The sequence below is a fragment of the Gavia stellata genome, chromosome 17 (genome assembly GCF_030936135.1).
Source record: "Gavia stellata isolate bGavSte3 chromosome 17, bGavSte3.hap2, whole genome shotgun sequence".
In the NCBI taxonomy this organism is placed as follows: Eukaryota; Metazoa; Chordata; class Aves; order Gaviiformes; family Gaviidae; genus Gavia; species Gavia stellata.
In genome coordinates, this window is record NC_082610.1 from 18,446,456 (window position 1) to 18,463,005 (window position 16,550).

At 48.8% G+C, this 16,550-nt stretch overlaps 1 protein-coding gene across 2 annotated transcripts in view; it reads right to left on the reverse strand.

Annotated features, from left to right (window-relative positions):
• Positions 1-1,560: 1,560 nt before the first annotated feature.
• The window catches only part of LSP1 (lymphocyte specific protein 1), a 51,691-nt gene continuing 36,701 nt past the window's right edge, over positions 1,561-16,550 (reverse strand). For both annotated transcript variants that reach the window (XM_059825820.1, XM_059825821.1), the window contains exons 6-11: positions 15,114-15,157; positions 14,861-14,942; positions 14,362-14,502; positions 13,485-13,565; positions 12,359-12,470; positions 1,561-3,005 (exon numbers count right to left, since the gene is read on the reverse strand). In XM_059825820.1, coding sequence (XP_059681803.1) covers positions 12,384-12,470; positions 13,485-13,565; positions 14,362-14,502; positions 14,861-14,942; positions 15,114-15,157 — 435 coding nt within the window. In that variant the 3' untranslated portion in view covers positions 1,561-3,005; positions 12,359-12,383. The remainder of the gene's footprint in view (positions 3,006-12,358; positions 12,471-13,484; positions 13,566-14,361; positions 14,503-14,860; positions 14,943-15,113; positions 15,158-16,550) is intronic.

Consider the following 16,550-nt stretch of genomic DNA (forward strand, 5'->3'; position numbering starts at 1 on the left):
TTGAGCAGAAGCATTTCAGAGATGCCACGTTTTCTTCTGAAACCAGCCACAATGCCCTGCGCTTGCTGCCGAGGGGAGAATGAGCCTTCATCCCCTCTTGGCATGGCCCAAGATACATACCCAGAGCACCTGGGCTGCAGCATCCCTTTTTTGGGGGGTCTTTCACCATTCTGGTAACCCCACTGCCACTCCCCCCTGCCACATGCGCACCGTGTTACTTTGGGAGGAGAAACAGAACATCATAAAGTTAATTTAACTGTGGAAAATATTCCCCGGGCAGATATAGGTACCTCATAAAGAGCTACACACATCTGCTCCAAGCCAGGTCTTTCCCTGGTTCCTCACCACCATTGGAGTGCTCTGGTCTCCCGGGAGTTTCCACATAACCTGCTCACTTCTGCGCTGCAGCCAGCGCCTGAATTACAGCAGTTGTTTCTGTTGAAACCACATCTAGGTCCACACGGGCTTTAAGTAGGGAAAATATGCCCTGCAAATTAACCCTCCTTAGAGAAGGAATCTCACACAAGCAGCCTTCGGGGCCTTTTCTGCACTCTGCAAGCTGGCAGGGCACAGGAATAGTAAGAGGAGAAGTTTCTGGCCATCCTTTCCACCAGCAAAACAGAGTCGAAACAAATCGGTGCAACCAGTTTGCATGCATGCAAGGGCACAGTAGCGCTGCTTTCACCTCAAGCCAGGACATCTCTATACACCCCATTGCTATTGCTCTGGCCTCACTTGAAGAATCCCAGCTTGGCAGAAGAAGGGCTGAAGGAAGATGGGACCAGATGGTGTCCACGTTCCTCAGGGCTGAGGAACACAAACTCCTTGAATTCCCACCTCCAGGAGGAGCTGAAGCAGAGGATGGAGAGGACAAGGGTACCAATAAGCAGAAAGATGACAGCAAGAAGTAATATCTGAGAACTCTCCAGTTCTTAACACTTTAGGCAAGTGTAGGTAAGGATAGCACAAACTATTTGCCTCTACACCATAGAATCACAGAATCACTAAGGCTGGAAAAAACCTGTAAGACCATCAAGTCCAACCATCAACCAACACCACCGTGCCCATTAAACCATGTCCCACAATGCCTCGTCCACACATTCCTTGAACACCTAAGTGTTATTACTTGGAAGGTCATCTCCATAAAAAGGTTTTTCATTAGATGGTTCCAGATAGGGTAGTCAACTCATTAGAGTGCTGGGGTCCTGTACAGACAGCTCTATTAACCTCATCTCAGCTGTATTAGCAGCCTACAGAAGACTTCTTTTCATAGTTGGCCACCAGTGATTTTGGTTGAAGCCTGTGACACTGCTCAGGTCTATTGGTTGGAGAGCCAAGCTCTCTGCTTCTCCTAGCTGATGACTCCATGGGAAGTCTTCTGCATGCTGCTCCATCTCTCACCCAAACACTGCTCATTCCCATTTTACAGTCCATTAGCCCCAATAACAATGAAGAACACAGCAAGATGACAAGGATCTCCTAAATGGGGCAGGCACACAGAAAGCCCCTTTCCTGCATACATCAAGCTCCTTTTTCAGGCTGATGTTTCTTCTCCTCCACTTTCTGCTCAAGCGGAGAGTTGCAAGGTCTCGGAAAAGCGCTTTGCTGCAAGAATTCCTACATCAACAAAATCCTCAGAGTTGCCATTGTTACGTCTTCCTCAAATTTTATTAAATGCTTACAAAAAAAAATCCAGGACACGCAGTAAAGTTAAGCAGAAAGCAAACTGATGCAGGAGGAGAGAGAAGCTGCCCTCTCTCCAGGAGGGCAGAAACAAGTTGCAAAATTATGTTGACATGGGAAAAGGGCAGGAATAAGACTTTAAAGACAGGATGGGGGACATGCTAACACCATGAGGTACGAAGACATGGGAGAGCTCAGGAACAGCCCTGGGAGCTGATTTACAGACCTCGGGCCCAAGGCCAGAGTGCTACTCTTTAGGGGCTCAGTTTCCCCATGTTCACAGCAAGCCCTGACCTCCCCAAAGAAGGGGGAATCATCCCCATCACTAAGATGCCTTTTCACCGAGGCAGCTTCCAGCACAAGAGAAGCAGCCATTTCCCAGATATCTTGTCCACCTCCAGGAGCATAGCAGGCAGGTTATCGACATGCCCACCCCCCCTGACATTCAGAAGGAGTGTTTCAGTTACTGGCAATGGAGCCCACAGGTTAGAGAACAAGCAAATCCCTTGCCCAGAGAGAGGAGATAATACCAGTGATCAGCACTCCTTGCCTGGGAAAGGAGACCTCCAACCCATGTTAGACAGGGAGGTGAAGGCAGCAGCTATTTGAAATTAAGCTGCTATTGCCACTGTCAAGACAGAAGAGTGTCAGGAACATTTTGGCATGGGTACGTAACTGTGATTAAAGGATGATCTGGGAACAAAAGAAAAAACAGGACTAAGCTGAATGTCATTTGATGTACACAGAGAGACGGGTAGATGGAAGTCCCTCAAAGCAGATGTTGTAGAGGGACAAAGGCTGTGTTGTAAACAGGGGAAGACCTTACCCACACAGCTGGCACCAACAGGGTGACAAGCAGTCCTTGCAGTCCCCTCACACTCAGGATCTGCCCATTGCCCTCCTTTCAAACACTGATTCTTTTACCAGGTTTCTGTTGAGCTCCCTCTCTCCCACCACCCACCCACCAGGAGCCACAAAAGTAGAAATTCTTCATCATGTAGCAAAAGCCCTGCCAGCTCCGCAGGGCAGCAGATCCATCTCTTCCAACACTTGAGAAAGAAGAGAGGGAACAGAGCCAGATTAAAAAAAAAAAGCCAAAGAGTCACGTAGAAGATTAAAACAGGAATGGGTTTTGCCAGCTGATCCAGTTCCTTTCATCCAACCGGAGGCAGCGTGGGGTATTGCTCACACCCCGAGAGGAGTCAGGCTGTACAAAAGCAGACTGACATCACGCAGGAGAAGAGAAATATCCTTCAATTATCTTCTGTGGAGCAGAGGAAATAGTGGCATTGAGGGTTGCATCGAGCCAGGACCAAGCTCAGCTGCAAAACAAGAAAAACAACAAGTTTATGCATACCATTTGGCCTGCCCTGAGCGATACCCTGGGCTATACAGGGGCTGCATCTTGTCTAGCAAGTACAGGTGGCTTTCTCCCACCTATTTCCGCAAAGTCCCGTGAATCAGCCCATAAGCTTTGGCACTGCAGAACAGCCAGCCGTGCTACGTGCCCATGGCAGAGCAGATGCCAAGGGCTGCGCGCCCGGCAGAGGTCACGACTGCCCAGGCAGAGGGAAGGATGTGCTCCTGCCCAGCCGTCTCCTCCCGAGAAGGAGGAGATTAGCAGGTTTCCTTCAAGCCTGAGAAAGCTACTAAAGCAGAGAGTGTGTTCCTACAGCCCCCGGCAGCCGCAGCTCTCCGCTTGGGACCATCTGCAGCAGTATCGTGTTCCTGCAGCTCTCGATCTGCTCCGTGCGACAGCTGGTGCAGCCGAGGGGCTCCAGCACGCAAATGACTTTTCCATCGCGTGATAAATGACTCCTCCATGCCAACACTCTCCCCACCATTCCCACTTTGGGGTGGATCGCAGATGGAGTGGAGTCCAGGAGAACAGTTGGGGTCCAAGAGTGGGTGACCTCCCCTCCACCCACAGGCACCCAGCCAGCAGCAGGGAAACTTAACCCTTTGAAAGCCTCTTGATTCAGATTCAAGCTCAATTTCCTTCTCGCTTATCACAAACCCACCCAAGTTTCTCGGGCAGTATTTTCCCTGTTGTCCCTGGGTTTTCAGCTCTGGTCTTTCCACTGGCAATAAAGCAAGTCCCTTTGCTTTTGCTTCATTACACAGCAAGGGGACAGACGCTTATAAATCTTGCTTGTTGCAGAATTTCTGCTGAGCACACAAAGCTCTGAAGGAGACTCAGACAAATCTAAGCATGACAGGGAAGGCAAATAAATTAAGAGCTGATTTCCTTTTGCTGTCTCTTAGCATCTCTCTGCCTCGCTAGTCAAACACACAGACTCCAGCACAGTCACATGCCATGGAAGTTACCACCCACAAGGTCTCCAAGACGCACAGCAGGTTTCAAGTCAGATGGGATGCTGAGACAGGAGCAAGAGTGATTCTAAGAGCACAGACTACTGTAAGAGACCACAAATCTGGAGGTTAGAGGGAAAGTTTTCCTGGTGCATGCAGATTATATCTAAACTTCCCACTCCAAGAACACCCATGCCCTCCTCAGCAGCATCTGACAGTTTGCAGCAAATCCCAGGCAAGACCCTGGTCTAACCCATATGGGAAGCTGCATTTTTTCTGGAGTGCAGCAGTCCGTAGGACAAGGAAAACACTCAAAGAGCTGATCAGTAATTGGGAAGTTCACTGCCCTGCCTCTTTAGTATTCCCAACACAACAAACCTGAAGCAGGTCAGCCTTATAATTCTGGTTTACCAGCGCTGCTAGACTCTGCTGCAAGACATCTTGTAGTACAGGCTGTCCACGGGACCACATTAAACAGGAGCAGATTAAATCATTCCGCCATCAATCCTAACATCAGATGTACGCACTAGCTCACCTTGCGGCAGATAAAAATCACCCAAGCAATTACCAATTCCTATACAAACAGAACCAGAGTAGTGTTGCACAAGAGCAAGCCTGCACCTCTCCAACTGAGGCATTTTGGCTTTCTGACTCAGAAGAATCTAGAATATCCACAGGGCTGGGGAAGAGAGCAGGTATGTGATGGAGTGGGGTCTCAGCCTTTTTTTGGGCTGGTGCAGACTTGTTTCTAAGAGTAGCTCTTGGAATAGAGCAAGTCCTAATCCCAGCCTTGTGCCTAAGGCATGAAGCTGATAAGCCACTGGGAATGCCCAACAGTTGTCACCCCCAGCTGGCATAAATCCCCTCCGAGCCCCTCGCCAAAACAGTGGGAGCTTTCTCATGCCTGCAGCCGAAATAAATGCATCAGTCGGGAGCAGTATACCACTCGCTAGACACTGCCCAGACCCCTGCCCACCACAGCCTCTGCTCTGGAGGAGAGCTCGTCCACTGTGGTGAGGGCTGGACCTCGAAGGCTTTGTGCCCCACATGCCGGCACTTTCATTTGCTGCTGCCTTTTTTTTTTTTTTTTTTTTTTTAGAGTCATCCTTCTTTTCGCCATCCACAACCAGTTTTGGCAAATACCCCACCTGCTTGCTTGGTACACATCAGCTTCCCAGCCCGGTGCTGACAGCAGCACCGCAAGCCCAAAGGCAACACTGGGCACTCAAGCGCAAATAGCTGTTCTGCGCTTTTGGAGAGTTTTATTCGGGATAATTTTCCCACACAGTAGGTATCATGCTACACACCCACACTAACCAGAGCGGGTTGGGAGCCACCAGGAGCTGAGCAGAGCACAGGCAATAGTCCCTCTGGGCAATCCTTACATCACCCCACCTCCTCTTCCTCATTTCAGAATGCTCAGTCACATCCAGCACCAGGGATTAAGGGGCTCAGCAATTTATGCTTCATTTCATAGCAAAACTCAGCAACTGTGCTAAGTAAGAGCCAGGACAGAGTCAGATTTCTTTCTGGGGGCTGCCAAAGAGTCACTGCAGATCAGAGGCTGAGTGTGTGGCGTTCCCCAGCCTTGGTCAGGAAGAGAGAGAGAAGAACCGAGAGTAGTTTTATCTTTCTATCCCCAATACAGACCCTTAGCTCCACTGTGCAGGAAATCTGACCGGTGCTCACCAGAAAGAAGAGGAGATGGTGGTGAGTTAGCAACAGAGAGCTGGAAAAGCAGCCGTGCATCCCCCCAGGGGCAGCACAGTGTTGGCCAAAGGGGGTCCAGTGGCAACTGCCATTGGGGATAAGACCCAACTTGGACCACAACCCCTTTCTGTTTCACTGAAGAATGGGTGATACAGGGAGGACAGCAGCAATGCTCCCCACGGGAAAGAGAAAACTAGATTTTATCTTAAATTCAATGCAGAAAGAGACGGTCACCACTGTGCTTAATGCGGCAAGCATGGAGTTAGTGTTGTGACAAAGCACTTTCTCAACAGATAAACACAGCTTTAAGTCCTGTGTTTCACAGGGATGTCTTTCTGCCAGCTGAAATCAATCAAGGCCAGTATTGACTTTGACTCAAATGACACATGTAGTTTATGGCTGTTCTGTTGTACATAACATTATATCGGAGTATTAATAACTGGAATTTGGAAAGCCGTGAAACATTCCTGACTTGTGCCTCTGGAGAATGTTTCAAAGCTTCAAAATTTCAGACCTGCTCTGTTTCTCTTGACGTTTTGTTCCAAATCCTGTTAGGACTTGCCAAGACACAAACGTCTGGGGTCCCAAGGAGCTCTCACTGGATTTTGCGCTAACGCCAGGAGCGGGAGCGCTCCAGGTTCCCACCAGCACATCTCTTGCCCTGCCACACCATCCTCAAGACTGGCTGAGGCTACTTTGGGGGACTAAGGAAACCAAGTCTGATGCTCTTCTCCCACAACACTGACTCCATACTCATAGCTTTTGGAGAGAGGAAGAGGAGCTCTTATGTATGACTACGTCATAGTCTAGCCCAGGGCTAAGCCCACACCAACTCCAAGCTTTGTGTTTTCTTCCAGGAGACAACAATGCTGATAACTGTATCATCCTCCATCCAACCTGCCCCCATCCGCCACCACCTTTCTCCCCCTCCCACCCTACCAAAGCCCGGGAAGGACAACCTGCGGCTCCAGCGGCTGCTGAAGAAGGCAGCCAAGAAGAACACTGTCCTAGCTTTGGAGCAAGCCAAGTCTTTTCGGTCCAGCCTCTCACCCGTGAACGAGGCCAGCTCCGACCTAGAGCACAATGAGAGTGCTCCCCCAGCAGAGACCCCCAAAACCACAGCAACCCCCTCTGCCAGCCTCCAGACCCACCTCTCCGTCAAGCCCATCACCCACCGCGTCCCCTCCCCTTTCTATAAGAGCAAGCCTTTCACGCTGAAGGTCACTGAGCAGAGGCGCATTGCCGAACACCTCACGCTCACGACCTCCTCAGCTATGCCCCTTCTACACAAGCCAGGAGCTCCTGAGACTCCACAGCAGCCTGAAGGCACAGACACCCACCTTGCCTCTCCACGCAACCCTTCGATTTCTGTTTTCTCCCAGCCTCCTCCTTCCAGTACACCCAGTAAAGAAAGGGCACCAGAGGTTACCTATGTCACCAAGGTCCACACTTATTTCCACAGTGTCAAGCCACCCAGGGCTAAGACGCCCACATCAAATCAGACCCAAGGAACCATCAGCCATGAAGACGAAAGGCTTTCTTCTCCGGCACCTGAACCAAGCTGCTCTGAACCATCTCCGGGACAGATATCCGCCCTGCTTGATGACAGCAAGGCCACAGCTCCTGCACTGGAGCCTCCTCTCCTTTCTGATGCACAGGCAGAGCCTCCTAATCAAGCTGCCAAGACTGCTCCTACTGAAGAGTCCATCAAGGCCCCTTCACCCAAGCCCAGCACCTCCGATGCCCACACCGATAAGCCTACAACGCATGGAAGTGACACCAAAATACCTGGATCAGAGAGAGCTCCTGAATTACCCAAGCAAGATGGTGACATCCTAAAACCATCGACACCCAGCACTCCCTGGAGGCAAGCAAACCTGGAGACAGCAACCCCAGCACAAGCTGACAGTACCGGGGCCAGCTCCACAGACACCAAGGCAGAACATGTCATTCAACCTCAGCTGACCCCCAGCTTAGCAAACACCAGCCCTCCCCTCAAAGCTGAGCCAGCACTATCATCAGTAGAAGCAGCAAGATCTCCTGGAGCCAATGCCAGTGGCTGGCATCGCCTTAGGAAGCACTTGATGGTGCAGCCAGAAGCATCCAACTTCCCAGAGCCTGAGCCAGAAAAGCTGGAACAGGAGGAAAGGAGCAAGGAGAAGGACAGCTCTCAAGCAATCATCGGTCAAGACCACAGGCTGTTTAAATCAAGGGCCACAAGGATGTGGGATGCTATTTTATACCAGATGACAGTCAACAAGGAGAAGAAGCAGCAAGCAGAAGAGAAGAAGCTGCGGAAGGAAGAAAGCTGCTTTCTTCCCCGCCGCTTACCCATCCTTCTACATAAGCCACGCTTTGACGCCCGGAAACTGAAGGAACTGGCTGCCAAACCCATGACAAAGATCACCACCGCGTTCGAGGTGAGCCGGTTTAAACCCAAAGCGGCTGAGGAGCACACCAAGAGCTTTAACAGAACGGCATCAGGATGGTCAGTCAACTGAAGCCAGGCTGCTCTACCAGGCCCACATGACTGGAGGTTCCTACAGGGCACCAAGAAAGAGAGCACCTATGACTACGTTTACTGCCCAACAGAGCCAAGTCTAAGGAAAAAATAAAATTAAATAAAACCCCTCCAAGCCAGCAGCCTCACACTGTGGCTTTAAAGGTTACTCTCCATATGTGTATAAGCTTAAACGCATAACATACCACATCCACAGGTCATGAGCCAGGAAAACAAACATGAACTTGTTTTAAAAAGAGCCAACAATAAGCCCTGTATGCAGTAACACGGGGAAGAGAGGGGAGGCACACAGTGAGGAGGACAAATGCCTGTAGAAAAAGCCCAGTTTAGAGGAGGGTGATGGAATCTGAATTTACTTTGCTGTGTTTATTTAAGAACAAGATAAATCCTAGGAACAGAAGCAGTTGTAGATGAGACAATGTGAAGGAATCTGGGTTGCTCCGCATCTCCTGGGAGTCTTAAGAACTGAACTCAAAGAAGGTACACATCATCTCTTTCGCTTCTCCACTGAAAGTGCTGTGGAGGGCATCCTACACCTTCACTGAGAACAAGGTGGAAACTCATCCTTTCACCCAAGACACAGACAAGGGACAGCATAAGATATCCATCCTCCTCTCACATAGCAGTTCCTCTGCCTAAAAAACAAAAAAAAAAGGACATCATTTGATGTCCTCCTAGGTCAGTCTACTAAATCGTAGTGCACAGAAGACTAACTTGGTTGCAGTAATCAAGTTCCGTTACGTATTTTACCATGCTTCAAGTATAGCTGGGGGTTAGTGTTTTCACAATAACCAAGAAGAGCCTGCTTCAGCATGTGGGTATCCAACTCTATTTAACAAGGCACTGTTTTCTGAGGTTTTCTGCTAACCACACATAGACTCGTTTTCAAGGGGAACATCATGATAGTTGCATACCTACTGGTGCCCGATGTCCTGAAAAAAGGGTATTTAAAACAAAACCCCCAACTCTGTCCATCCAGAGAGACAACCGTGCTTACCAACATCACAGTCACCTTTTGCATCTCCATTGCTAGCAGGCTTATGAGCCTGAAAGCTGGAGATCAGCTATTTCTGTTTCACAAGGGACTTTGTCATATGGTGGGATGTTCCTACACAGCTAATACAGGATTGCTATGTTTAGTCCAAATAGGAAACTCGATATACAGCTCTTCACATTCTCCTCGTGTGCAGAGGATATGGACCTGACCAAAATTTCCCCAAGCCAAACTGTGAACAGACTTAGAAACAAAACCAAGAGCCCCTTTTGCTTTTTTGAAACCTTCCAATTTTGCGATCATGCTATAAGATGACCTCAGTTATCAAACCTTCATTCGAGTTTTTCACTTTGCTGGTCTTATCCTCTCTGGTTTGTAACCCTTTCCCTATTCCAAGGGGGGAAAAAAAAAATGAGAATAACAACCCAGGTATCTAAAGTTTGGATTTCTCCAACCCCCCAGTTTTCCAAGAAAAAGCTGAAAAGAGGTAGGCTGAAAATGCAACAGTAATCACGAGTGGATCCCAAGTAAGCCTTTGCAGGATAATTCAACATGCTGCAAGAGAAGGCTATAGAGAAAGAGCCACACAGCAACATAAAATCAAAAAGAGCGCAGCATAAAACACGTAGAATGCCTAATGCAGATAAGGACGACCTTAGCACACAGCAATAAAATGGCACCTTACTGTAGTACAGCTAGATGGATGCCTATGCACAAGAGTCGGCATTCACAAGATCCACAGCATTAGCACGAAGCGGAATGGCAAATATTGATTACACTTGGGAGACTAAATTAATCTGGCCAGAGAAGATGGTTTCAGAAGCAATTGTGCTTTAATCCACTTTGTCCTGCAGTGAGGATGACCACCCAGAACAAACTAGCGACTCTCACGTAAGGCTTATGTTTTGTGTCTGCTGGGCTTCCTACCAGGCTGCGTCGACAACCCAGCCGCACTGTACAGGGATGGAGGATGGAAAGTGGCTGGTGGGGAGAACGGTTCCTGCTGCAGGAAGCAGAGGAAGGCAGATCTGGCAAAAGATCAGCCCTTTTGCCCCAAGAGTGAAGGGCAGAAGCATACAGCAGGCATGGCGAGTCCTGCAGAGACAGACCCTGGCACGAGAGCATCGCAGAGGCAACGGATTTCCACCAGCGGCTCTGCACTGGGAGCCATCGCAGCATGACCTGGCCTGAGCTGCCCTGCCAAGCAAGAGAAGGGGAACGCCGCTGGGCACAGAATTTGGTTGGTTTTCTACGAGAAACAGCCTCAGGCAATTGGTATGAGCCCAAATTGCCACTTAGAGAAAACCTCTTGCTTCACAGCCTGCTCAGGGGTCCTGCAGCTCAGGAAGGGAGGGGAGGAGGAAAAACTGTACCTGTGCTTAAGTACCTAGAAAGCTGATGATATGGTGTTGAGTGAGAGACACGGGGGTGAGCCAGAAGGGTTTGGGAGCAAAAAGGGAACCACAAAGGGATCTGGCAGTAGGGAAAAAGAATGAACATAGTTCAGGAGGGTGGAGAGAAGCTGGGACCTCACAGCACACAAAACAGCCAGCTAAAAACCCAAGAAGAGAAACAATCTAGGATCCTTCAGCTATTGCAGTCATCTTGCTATTCACGGTCAAAAAACCCTTTCCTTGTGAATGAGCCCATAGGGCAACAGTGTTGTGCCACGGCTGTTTGGAGTACTGGGTGGATCCTAGAGGGCATCCCGTGACAGTCACTGGCCTTTCAAGAAAGGATACTGGAAAAAGACCAGAGCTGAGGGCACTTTCCTTTGAGCTGCTTGCAGAAGCTCAGGTAGGACAAATAAAACCTGCTGACAGCCTAGCAAAACCTGTTTGCTATAAAGAATTAAAGCTCAGTAGGATCCCACCTGGTGCACCGAAAGAGACTTCAAGAAAAAGAAGATGACTGATCAAAGAGGAGACCTTAAAATAGGTTTCTGAAAGCCACAGGCAGAGAAGCAAGTTGAGGATAAAAGTTCTGTGGGCTCCTCCTTCTTTACATCTAAAAAGATAGCTTTGGGCAGGCTTGGGTTTGTACTGCTGCCCATCTCAAAGTGGCATTCAAGAGAGCTTCTCTTCTAAATGGGCACCACAAAAGGAAAAAAAAACAACCCCAAACAAAACAATATGCTGCACTCAGAAGCCATCTCCTTGAGGCAAAAAAAAAAAAAAAAAGAAGGAACACAGTCCCCGGAAGAATTCAGAAACAAAAGGTGTTTTGTAGCAGACAGAGCTATTTGTAAGCTTGGCTATGAAATAAAGCTTCTTTTTTATAGTAGGAAAAAAAAAAGAGAATGAGCTTGTTTTCACCCCCAACAACTTCCTCTCCTCTCACTGTGCCAGATGCTGCCTGGTTGGATCCAACCAGTTATCACCTCCCTCTACGCCATTCCTCCTTATTGCCACAACCCTCTACTATCATCCACTCAAGATAACACCAGGGTATCCATTAACATAAACACAATATGAGCATGAGATCCAAAGACTGTTTCAAGAGGGCACAGAGACAGCAACCCAGCTCTGCCTTCCCCCTTCCTGCAAGTCGGAGGACGGTCCTTTCTGCTCTGTTGGTCTACCCAGCACAGCGGATGTTCATGTCCTACCCACCTACAACCCTATTATGGGCTGGTTCCAAGAGGTTACTGATATCATTAAAAGTTTTTCCCCTGATTAACTCAGTAAATCTGGGTATTAGACCACAGAAGCATCTGAATTTCTGGACTACATCAGCCCCCATGCTCAGCCAGAATGACCTCCAGCTATCTGCTTCTCCTTGCAACATAACACAGGATAAGAAAAAACAGCAGATAGAGACTGTTCCTTTGAACTATGAAAGGAAAATGCATCTTCACCCACAGAGCAGCAGCTAAGGGACTTACTCTGCAGATTAAGCTAGCATAGGCATCCAGCTTCCTAGCAGCATCAGAAAGTCAGAGACCAAAACAAACCCGTACTGTGTACCTGCTCCCTTCCAGCTCAGAAAGTCAGGCGTTCGCCCAGAAGCAAGGCTCCAGCTGTTATCATACAGTACCTTCCAATTCACCCAAAGTGTAGCTGGCAGAAAAAAGCCCAACGTCCTGCCAGAACAGCACCAGGAGTTTGTTACACAGCACAAGGTCACACCCCACCTACCTGGTTAATGAGTTCTCCAGGCACGCTATTGCTCTGCAGCATCATCTATCAACACCTTCTTGTACTGGCCATGGCCTGTTGCAACGAATTTATACTTTTTGCCAGGAGTGGACTGAACAGGAGAGAAAGGAAGAGCCAAAGTCAGCATTTTTCTCCCTCAAATAGGCAGTCAAGATCAAATAACTGAAGCCAGAGGAGCACGTGATACAGTTGTCTGTAATCCCAGAGGGCTTGGACACAGCCTACCCTGTACTCCCCTCTTGCCCCTTCTGCCTGAACTCTGCACAGACCAACCACCACTTTCTATAAGCGTAAGTTAACACAGCAAGCGCAGGATGTGTAATAGTGAAAAGGAAGATGCAATGCCAGGCATGGCGAGGGAGGGCTCATCTAAGAGCCCAGAACCCCCAAGCCAGGGTTGGTTTCACCCGTGGCAAGAGCCAGTTTTGTTTACCACGTACTGGCAGCAGTACTGACCCCGGAACAGACAAGATACTTTGATCATCCTCTCCCAACCTGGACAGTTCGAGCAGCAGCTACTTGCTGCATTTTAATAGGCATTCCCACAAACATACCAGTAGGCACAAAACCCAGGTCCATCTGCAAGTGTTGATACTGTCTTAGGTTCAGTTCCACTTAATTTTGCATGTTTTCGTTACTCTCGAGATTAAAAAGCATTAACAAGAGCAAAGTAGCTCACATTTGCAGTTCAATTTGAGCCTAGAAGGCTGAGGCTCCCAACAACATGCTATTCGAGAGACCCTTCAGTACTACTGGTTATAAAACAATTTTTGCCCCCATTTTCACTAGGGCTGAAGCAATAGCAGCTCACTGTCAGGAAGAGCTCTTAGGTATGCAATTGCATTGATAGATACAGGCAGCCCTTGTCCCTTCAGAACATCACAGAGCATTAGGTGTTCAAGGAACGCGTGGATGAGGCATTGTGGGACATGGTTGAGTGGGCATGGTGGTGTTAGTTGATGGTTGGACTTGATGATCTTACAAGTCTTTTCCAACCGTAGTGATTCTGTGATCACCATCTTCTCAATACTTCCAACCCAGCCAAAGCTCTTCTCTTTTTCACAGCAGAGCATGTGCTTTCACACTCACACAGATACTAACTCACCTTGATGTTGGTCTCGGGTTTGGGATTGCCCTTCTGTTCCCAAAGGCTTCTTTTACTCACGATGTCTCCAGCCACGATATCCTGAGAAGATGATGTTCTCATTACCGTTCGCTGCTAACGCTGCTGAACATGCCTTTGTTCACGTCCCTTTCAAACCCACACATCTGACCTCCTTTTTTTATTTATAATATCACATCATCTGACCTATGACAGCTGCAGCTAAAACCCATGACTGTGAAAACTTCTTCCTATTCCCAGTACATCCTATGTTTTCCTCTCTCACTCTCTTCAACAAGAACTTGGATCAGAGATCCAGATGTTTATTTTCTTAAGTTCGTTAACTATTTAAGACATGTTAACATCAAGGCTTTTTTTTATGTGGAAGGAATTTTGCTCACATAAACACAGATTTGCAACCCATTACAGAATCCGCCTCACTCACAATGACCAGAAAGTGAAATTAGGAGAGTAATACACAATACTCTCTGCATTTTCCAATTTTACAAGATTTATCACCTTAGTACTAAATCCAACTTTGTGCTGAACAACTGGAGCTCAGTTCTAGCCCCTGCAGAAGATATACACATTTTCCACACCAGCTGAATTTATTCCCATTTCAAAGCAGAGCCTCCACCAGCATCACAGAGGCTTTCCTAGCTGTACCACCAAGGAATGATTCGGGACCCTGGCAGCTCTGAGGTCACAAGGCCTTGCAACCTAGTGAAGGAGACTGGATCGCTGATATAGACGCCTTTAGAGCTGGTGGGCACCACCAATGAGCCGTACCAACAGGCTAATGCAAATGTAATGCGAATTGTGCCCAGAGGCCAGCCCCTCTCCCCCTGCACAAGCAAGGCAAGTCCTGTGAGTGCCGTACCTTACAGGGTAGGGACTTCACAGCAGACTGAGCTGCCACCTCTCCAGTCTCCCAGAGGCTTTTTGTGCTGGCTACCATCATGCTCGTGGTGGGAAGGTCAAGAGAGGGCTGTCGGACAGGTTTTGGAGTCTTTGTGGATGTCTGGAAAATAAATAGAGAAAGATCACCATCAGGGAGTGTGTGCTTTCTTTTCCCCTATAATTGGAGGGCATCAGGGATAAGAGGTTGTAGGAGACTTGTAGGGTCTTGCTAGCTCCTCCCGGATGCTCCCACCCTTTAAGCAGGGAACATGATGAAACAAGGATTGGAGAGCTCACTGAAGAAACCTACTTTATGCTGTGGAGGGAGATAGAGACAGGAGAAAGGGATGCTCCCATCCAAGGGGAGATGATTCAGTTGTCACCTCCCAGATGGTAAGACTAAGAGGCATGGTGGGAGAGCAACACCTGGCAAAGAGGGCTCCTTGGAGGGTGGGGACAGACACAACACAGCAGCCCACCTCAATAGCCTGTGTGTATTGCTCCAGCCGGTCATCGATCTTCGACACGGGGAGGGGAGGCTGGGTCTTCTTTATGCTGTTACTGGAGAGCAGAAGAGAGAAGATTAAGGTGATCCCCCGATGCCCCAGGCAGAAGGAAGGACTCTGAGGGCCACAGGCTGTCAACTCCTGCCCTTCCCCATGGCAGGGCCCTCTGGCATCCTCCATTTGGAGGAAGGGACCTGCTTTGCCCTGAGATCAACCCTAGAAATACCTTTTCTTTATTGAGCGGTTCAGCGACTCGGTTCTGTCCGTGATCTAAGGTGGGAGAGAGAAAACAAAGATATTACTTTTTTCCACGGACCTCAGGTGCATGTAGGTGACCTCAGCTGACCATAGTTCAACCACTTCTCTTCCCTGCTCCCTCACCCAGATTTTGGTTAGAAATGCCTCACTCAGTCCCATGTTCCCATGCTGGTCACAGAGACAGCGAGCATCCCCTTTCCAAGGCAGGTGAGCAGAACCCCAACCAAAAGCACCAGTGCACAGTAGCAACCCAACCAGTTTCAGGGACAAACCAACAATGTGCAGCTTGACTGACAGCTGAAACAGCAACCAAGATCATTTTCCCTGCTCAAGGACCAGCTATCTTTCTCAGACACTTGGTTTCTTAGCCAGACACAAAAGAGAAAGTGGCAAGTGTGGGAAGACGAGGGGGAAAACTAGAGGCACTGCCAGCCACATCTGCAGAAGAGCCAAGCATGAAAGCAGCACTGGCATGAGTTACATCAGCTTATCCACACCAGAGAAGCACACAGACAGGGCAATACAGCACATGGAGCCACCTGTAAGGCAGTCCTTTGGGTTAAGCCATCAGGAAAGAGAGTTTTGCACAAGAGGCTCCTGTGCAAGAACTCTTTGGCCAAGACAGGAAGGCAAGCAAACTCTTCACAACAACTGAATAAAGGACAGCTGAAGTGTTGCTGAACCTCACAGCTCTTCCATGCCCCAAAAAACAAGAACACAGAGAAAAAAAAACACTTTCAAGTCAAAGGGGCGGCTATTCCTTAACAGCAGCTCCTACAGAGCCAAGGAGCAGCAACCAAGTAACAGGGAGCCTTCTCTCCCCATATACCGCTGTCTGTGCCACAGGGAAACATCATCTACCAAGTTAGCAGATAAAAAGCAGTGCTAAGCGCTCATTTTAAGACACTTTCAGGATGCCAGTGCTAACTTTTAACTAAGCAGAAGACAAGACAGTGTTACAGAGAGAACACGTTTAACAGCTGTGCCAAATAGCATAAGGCCCATTAGAGAAGAGCACAACCACCAACAAATGGTGCGACCCTGACTGATAGAGGTATGCTAGGGAGAGCCACTCTACAGTGTCCTAACACAGCAGCGTGACAGATATCCCACCAGCCAGCAGTTTCTGCTGGGCAGGCTGTCTGCCTGCTGCCAGCTCGCTCCTTCGCTTGGTGCCGGAGGAATTGGTGCTTGCCTGAGCAGTGACTGCAGAGATTGGGTTGCCCATCCCTCTGGGACTTTGATGGGCAGGTTGGCACCTCGTGGGGCATAACAGCACCTGAAAGGGGAATCTGGTAGATCCCTGCCCATGTCTCAGCTTCTCAACTACAAGTAGATAAGGTATCAACAGGAAAAACCTTGCCAACCTTGCCAGAGAGATGCTGTGCAGGTGCAAACCACCCTT